Source organism: Engraulis encrasicolus, chromosome 14, assembly GCF_034702125.1.
Source record: "Engraulis encrasicolus isolate BLACKSEA-1 chromosome 14, IST_EnEncr_1.0, whole genome shotgun sequence".
In the NCBI taxonomy this organism is placed as follows: Eukaryota; Metazoa; Chordata; class Actinopteri; order Clupeiformes; family Engraulidae; genus Engraulis; species Engraulis encrasicolus.
This window is the reverse complement of record NC_085870.1, coordinates 50961830-50969329: the sequence shown is the minus strand read 5'-3', so window position 1 is coordinate 50969329 and position 7500 is coordinate 50961830. Positions and strand designations below refer to the sequence as shown.

Here is a 7500-nt window from a genome sequence, read left to right as displayed (position 1 = left end):
CGTATGTGTGTAATCTGATCAAGTGTTTTGGAAGCAGGAGTGTGTGTGTGTGTGATGTTTTGAAAGTAGAGAGAGGCTGTGTTGTGAAAGTCTGAAGGTTAACTCCCTAAACTCAGCATTAGATACAGATAGGCAGACAGAAACAAGCGGAAAACATGCACATCAGTGTACATTGAGACTTGCATTAGTATAAGGAGTTAGTGTGTGTGTGTGTGTGTACCTTAAGGGTGTGTTATGTATGATAAATGTGATATACAAATCTTATTGCTATTGTGCATGTGCGCGTGTGCGTGTGTGTGTGTATGTGTGTGTGTGTGTGTGTGTGTGTGTGTGTGTGTGTGCGTGTGTGTGTGTATGTGTGTTTGCAGGGCGTTTGAGAGACGGAGGGGTGACGTATGAGGTAAAATGAAGAAGAGTGTGTGGTGATTGTGTGTGTGTGTGTGTGGTGAGTGTGAAAGGTTACACAGGTGTGTGAAGAGAATTCATGTCAGCAGCCTACAACTTATGGAAGTGTGTGTGTTTGGGTACAACTGTCCTCTGTGTGCATGAGTATGAGTGTGTGTGTGTGTGTGTGTGTGTGTGTGTGTGTGTGTGTGTGTGTGTGTGTGTGTGTGTGTGTGTGTGTGTGTGTTTACTGTACTCACCGAGTGTTTGGGGAGCGGGGGCAGCTGCTGCTGAGCGGGGCTCTGGGCGTGTGTGTGTCCGTCGGGCGGGCTGCGCAGGGCGTGTCCGTGTCCGTGTGTGTGTCCGTGTCCTAGGTGGTCCGTTCGCATGTAGCTGTCGTAGAGCCCGTCCCCATGTCTCGCTGCAGCCGGAATCGGGCCGGAGGTGGGCCGAGGCGATACCAAAACCGGGCCGAGACCGGGGGCAGGGGCGGGGGAGGGAAGGAAGAACAGGGGCATTCAGATGAGATCAAGGGGTCCAGTCGGGCCGGGTCGATACACACACACACACACACTAATGCAGGGACACACACGGAGCATCCGCGTCCACCGATAAAACAAAACAAAAAAAAACGCAGAGCGACCGAAAGAGAAACAAAACAAAACTGAAGCTATTCCAAAACTTCTCCAAACTGGGAAGAAAAACCCACAATAACTGCAAAAAGAAAAAAAAGAAGAGAGGAAAAAAAAACCTCTCCACACGCAAAATCGAAACAAACAACGTCAACGTTTAAACAACAGAGTCACCACACTGATGGAAAAACGCAGTGAAACTTCCAGAAAACTTCACAGAGGAAAAACGCAAACAAAGGCAGGTGGAGGTGGCGGAGACAGAAGTCACCAAACCAGCCAGTCAGAGACAGATCAGCAGCAGTCCGACAAAAAAAAAGAGTCACCACACTGGAAAATGAAAACTCCCAGAAAGCAGGAGCTCCAGAGACAACGGTGAAACACCAACAAGGAGCCAGCCAGAGAGACTGGTCATCGACGCAGGAGCAGGAGGATGTTGCAGCCGAGAGGAGAGGAGAGAAAAGGAGGAGTGCTCCAAAACAGCGACAGAGGTGTGTGTGGGTGTGTGTGTGTGTGAGTGTATGTGTGTGTGAGGAGAGGCGTAAGCAGTGCTCCAAGACAGCGACAGGTGTTCAGGTGTCCCGATATATCCACTGAGCCCTTCTCTGACGCCAACAGTGTGTGTGTGTGTGAGTGAGTGTGTGTGTGAGGAGAGGAAAGCCTGAGCCTGAGCCCTGCTGCTGCTGCTGCTACCTGCCAGTGTGTGTGTGTATGTTTGTGTGAGTGTGTGAGCGCGTCCTTGCCCCGTCTAAACTGCGGGAGCTAATGAGTCCAGCTGGCGAGCCCCAAGCAGCTTTATGAAAAGCTTTCGGGGGGCCGGCCCAGCACACACACACACACACAGGGCAGTAACCCTCCTCTCCTCTCCTCTCGCCTACGTCAGAGTCCAGCCTGCTCACAGTGGCCTGCCAACAGGGGCAGGAGGACACACACACACACACACACACACCTCGCCCAAGTCTACTGGGCTAGGAGGCCGGACACACACACACACACCTCACCCCTGTTCACTGGGCTAGGAGGCTCACGCTCACCACCACCACCCCCCCCACCCTCTCTCAGACCAGATAGCCAACACTAGCGTTAGCTACTCGTTAGCATACCCGTCTGTCTCTCTGCACCGATGACACCTATTTATCTGTGTCTGTCTGTCGGTCATAACGACAGCATGTCCAGATACCTGTACACATGTCGGGCTGTCTGCCATATTGACATAGACATCATATCACCATCAGTCATACTGCTGCTGTTACACCAATCTGCCTGTCTGCTACTAAGACACACAGGTCTGTCTGTCTGTCTGCTGATACCACTTTGGCCTGTCTGTCTGTCTGTCTGTCATGCCACGTAGCAGGTCTGTCTGTCTGTCACAAAGACACACACTACCCTACAAAGTCAAAGTACAGTAACTACATACAAAATTAAATTTAGGCTGAAAATGCCCTTCAGAACACCTCCTTTGTCTTGTGGCAAAACCGTATGGCCCAAATGTGTCCCATTTTAGAGATGCTGCTATGTCAAATGTGCAGTTACTACAATATCAATACTTTGAAGGCCTTTTTCTCAGTTTCAATGTTGGTGTAGGTGTTGCACTTTGCCATTTTTAGGGCAGCGACAGGTTTGTCAGGTGTAAACACGTCTCGGACTGTTGCCTGCCATAGCCATCCCTCTCATGCTGCTCACCAACCAGTCTGCCTGCCTGGGTCTGGGGTGCATTTCTAGACGGCGTAGTTGCTAACTAAATTAGCAACTTACTTGGTTAGCAATGCAATTTCCCATAGGCAACCTACTAAGGTGCTAACTGGTTAGCCATGATGCTTTCAAGAAATAAGGTCCTGTACTGATGGCCTCTAACAACACACTAAACACACACATGCCTGTCGAAGCTCTCTACTACTCCACAGTGTTGCAATGACGCATATCAAAATGCTGCTGTGCTGTCTGTCTGCTGTAAACAAACACACTGCTGTAGTGGTAGTGTTGTAATGACACACATATATCATGCTGTTGCCCTGTCCGTCTGCCTGTCTGTCTGTCTGCCTGTCTCTTTGCCTCCCTGTCTGTCTGTCTGTCTGTCTGCCTGTCTCTTTGCCTCCCTGTCTGTTTGCCTCCCTGTCTGTCTGTCTGTCTGTCTGTCTGTATGTCTGTCTGTCTTGCCTGCCGCAGTAGTCATTCTGTCTCTGTGCCTGTCTGTGTATGTTGTAAAGAGACCCATATATCATGCTGCTGTTATCCTGTTTGTCAGTCTGTCTCTCTCGCTCTCTCTGCTGCAAAAGGCATACTGTCTGTCTGTCTGCCTACTGCAGTAGGTATTCTGTCTGTCTGTCTGTGTGTGTGTGTTGTAATGACATCCATACATCATGCTGCTGCCACTGCGGTTATGGCCAGAGCATATTGCAGTGTTGCTGCTCTAGAGGCTAGTCCCTATTCCTACAGTCCTATAAAAGAGCACTGCCCCCCAGGCCATAGCAACAGACAGCCAGAGAGACACCCGGAGACAGGCAGACGAGACAAGACAAGACAGGTAAAGGAGACACGCGATGACGGAGACGCTGTAAACAGACCAATACCTCAACAGAAAACAAGCGAGAGAGAGAGAGAGAGAGAGAGAGAGAGAGAGAGAGAGAGAGAGAGAGAGAGAGAGAGAGAGAGACTGGACAAGACAGTAAGTAAGTAGCTTTGGCAACAGACTCTCCAAGATAGACTTAATAAACATGGAGTCAGTCCGACTAGGCTAAATATTGCAGGACTGAAAAGAGCGCTAGACAGGCATTACATTACATTACACTTAGCTGACACTTTTATCCAAAGCCACCTACAGCTATTTACAGGGCATTGGTTACAGTCCCTGGAGCAGAGTGGGGTTAGATGCCTTGCTCAAGGGCACTTCAGCCGTGTAGGGGAGAGGTAAGTGTGGTATTGGAACCTGCAACCCTCTGATCTTAACACCACGGCTGCCCAGCAGAAAAGAAGACTAAACATCAGCTCCCGGGGCGTGTGTACAAACACACAGACACAGACGTTCAGCGTGGTAGAGACACACAGTCAGCAACACAGACAGACACAGACACAAGTGGATTAGATAGACAAGTAATCAATCACACAAAACACACATCGATAAACTGAGACACACAGAGGCCAGTGTACAGACAGGCAGGCAGACAGACAAACACAAGCAAGATAATAGGCAGATAAGTACCAAAGAAGTCAAAAGAAACTCTTTGATGGGTGAGTTCACAGTGGAAAATGAACAGAGAGAGAGAGAGAAAGAGAGACAGAGAGAGAGAGAGAGAGAGAGAGAGAGAGAGAGAGAGAGAGAGAGAGAGAGAGAGAGAGAGAGAAAATACTAACCGTAGTCAGCAAGCTCCCTGTCTGAATGCAAGAGATGTTCATGAATGAACGCTCTGACCACAACAGGCTGCCCAGGACAGCAGGTGCGGTGGGTGTGTTTGCATCATCATCATCATGTGTTTTGTGTGTGCAAGCTGGCCAGTGACGAGCATGCCAGGCCACCTGTGGCACCCGTGTCACTGCCCATTACCTAACGCGGCAGGTAAATGGGCCCCGGGCCGCCCAGCAGCAGATTGCTGCAAGATTTGCCCATTGAAGACAGCTGTCAGGTAAGCGGGATAAGGCTTACACATCCTAATGCGGCAGGCACAGCACACGGCCTGCTGCCTTAGTCCTAGCTGGCCCTTACAGAACCGAGTGGCCCTGATCGCCCAGATATACAGCTATAAAGCTGAATCACACTCAACACAGCACAGCACAGCTGCGCCGGAAACACCAGAATAACCCCGTGACCCGCAAGTCTATCTGGCGTTCACCACACACACACACACACACACACACACACACACACACACACACACACACACACACACACACACACACACACACACACACACACACACACACACACACGACAACAGCAACTGCTGACAAGTGTTGACAGGCTTCAAGCCGAGGTTGACTTACACAAATAGTAGCTCTAGCAGTTGATGGTCGATTTGTGTGCACACACACAGAACAGAGCAGCTGAAGGCTCTATCGGGTGTGCACCACACGGGAACGTAAACATTGTTTAGAGTTCCGCGTTTTATTTGTTTACATTCGCAGAACTCGGCGACAACAGAACGCCTGTTGTGACGTCACAGTGCGGCCTGTGCTGTGTCGCGCTCGGGCCAGTTCTGCTCCCACGGCTGGCAGCAGCCTTCGCTTTCACACACTAGAACACACAGCGTTCACAGCCTGCTAGTGTTTATATCAGCAAACACCCCCCACCACAAGTTACACACACAGCACAGCAGTGCGCCAGTAAGACAAGGGTCACTCCACTCCACACAATAGCCCTAGAACAAGAGGCTGATTAGGACTTTGCAAAGTTGTGTTGTCGCAAGCAGACCACGGAGGGTGGATATTCCAAGAACCTGGCAACGTTAACCAACAGGACTGCCGTAAACCTGCTAACAGTCAACCCACAGGCGTCCTTTTAGTTATGAAAATGAGGCATACGTGCTCTGCGATTAGATGATTCAACCACTGTCCCAAGGTTAACTTTTACTATTGAGCCAGGTTCTTGGAAGACCCCCTAGGTTTGTGGAATACGACCAGTGCGGCGATTAACAGAAAAGTATCATAAACAAGGAGAGAAGAGAAGACGCAGTGACGTCAGGTTGGTTACCTGTAGTGACGGGTCCATCTGGCTTCCTGGTAAGTATCATCATGGTGGCGGTGAGGCAGCATAGGCCTACACATAGGCCAGCATCAAATAAAGTCCAGCACAAACACCACGACAGGGGACAGTTGAGGAGGGAAGGAGGGGGGTTTCAAGCAAAAACTAAAGAAGAGACAACGGAAGCGGCGCTTCTAGAGAGTATCAAGAGTTCATTTGGGTGGTGTAAAAGTCACAGTTCGCGTACTCCGACTTGGGTTGAAGACACTTTTTGGGATGCGTTGTGACAAAAATCACCCCATCAAATGATTGAGTCGTTTATAGAAGGCAAAGCGACAATGTTCAGTTTCCGCGTCGAGGTGATTTGCATGATCCGTTGGCGAGGCTCAGAAAGGACAGTGGTTTGTTTCACCCGTGAGGTGTAAACTGGTTGTTTTCTATTTGGTTTCTAAAACAATCTCACTTTCAGTAATCACTAAAACCATACAAAAGTCACAGCAAAGTGTCACGGTTTAAAAACAACTGATTAAGTCATTACGCCACATACCTCACTCTTTATTGGCCACGATTAGTGTTTATCACAGAATTAAGTTAGTCCTTTAAGTAACTTAATAGAAGGCGAGAGTGACCACAGTTCAAGGCACTAGCAGGCCGGTTAAAAAGGTAACTCCTGTGGAATAATTCGGCTCTAATCCAAGTGATTACTGGCAACTTCATAAACACACCAACACTCGCTCCAAGGGCACTTCTTGTCAGCACCAACAGATGTCGAGTTGAAACTATCGAACAATGTCGAACACAATGTTACTCAGCTAGTATGGCCAAGTTATAAAGGACAAGAATTGACAAGTAGAAAAATATTGCTAGCTAGTCGAATCGACTATGTCGAAGTTACTAAAATTCACTTTAGTTATAGTCACTTGTGTGAGTTCCCTGAGTTTCTTTCTCAGAAAGTGCAGCGCTTTGTTTTCAACCCCTGATGCCAACCAGGTTTCACGGACAAGGGATCAGTTTCCGTCAACTAGCAGCTGTACAAAAACACTCGTCCACATAAGCACCCCTCCTTAAGACCAAAATAGTTGGAGTCCAAGTAATACAACGCTGCCGACCCCAGATACCCCGTTCCTCACTCTGCTTGTGGATTGTTTGATCAATCCACAGAATCATCCCAACACGGTGGAAAAGTCGACTGTGCAAATTCCAAAGGCAAATCAATTTTCTAGTTAGCAGTAGCTAGCTGAGCGCTAGAGAAGACGGCTCGCTAGCCAGCTATCGCTAACTGGCTCGTTAGCAAGGATAGCTTAGCTAGCTAGCAAAACAGTCCCGTGCTCAGGGCTGTTCAAGAGCCCTTTTATCGCCTGGTAGAGCTGTCTCAACTCACGACATAGCGTCCGGAGACGGTGAAAAACGACGAGAGTCCCTTCACGATTCTCTTCAGCTGTAGTTCCACCCCGTGTCTGTCTTCACAGTCCTTAGTCTCGATACGATAGCGTGCATCCGAATCGACTTGATTTCTTGCCTTGTTGCTAAGAGCGTCTTGCGTTCTGTTGGCTTCCAGTCGCGTCATCGGCCAGAGAAAGTACAAAGTGGGGGGACGGCACAGCCAGCACACAGGGCAGGGCGTGGTGGTTCATAGATGCGATGGCTCAATATTGCCATTTGGCATCAGCTCAGTTTCACCCAACATTTCTTTGGCCAGCTGTTTGAGCAATTGCTAAAGCTGCCTTTGGCCAACTGCTAGATGCCGCACTGGTGTTTCAAAATAAACCATGCCTGATGAAGCAGTTTAAAGGGAGACGATAGGGCATCTAG

The 7500-nt window shown here is 49.1% G+C and overlaps 1 protein-coding gene across 4 annotated transcripts in view; it reads right to left on the bottom strand.

The window, feature by feature from the left end:
- The window catches only part of dyrk3 (dual specificity tyrosine phosphorylation regulated kinase 3), a 27448-nt gene extending 20155 nt beyond the window's left edge, over positions 1-7293 (bottom strand). The window contains exons 1-2 of one of the 4 annotated variants that reach the window (XM_063216054.1): positions 5698-7293; positions 645-805 (exon numbers count right to left, since the gene is read on the bottom strand). In XM_063216054.1, the coding sequence (XP_063072124.1) occupies positions 645-805; positions 5698-5740 (204 nt within the window). In that variant the 5' untranslated portion in view covers positions 5741-7293. Of the gene's footprint in view, positions 1-644; positions 3055-4991; positions 5678-5697 lie in introns of those variants that run through there. The other 3 variants (XM_063216056.1, XM_063216055.1, XM_063216053.1) reach the window with 3 other exon arrangements.
- Positions 7294-7500: the final 207 nt, after the last annotated feature.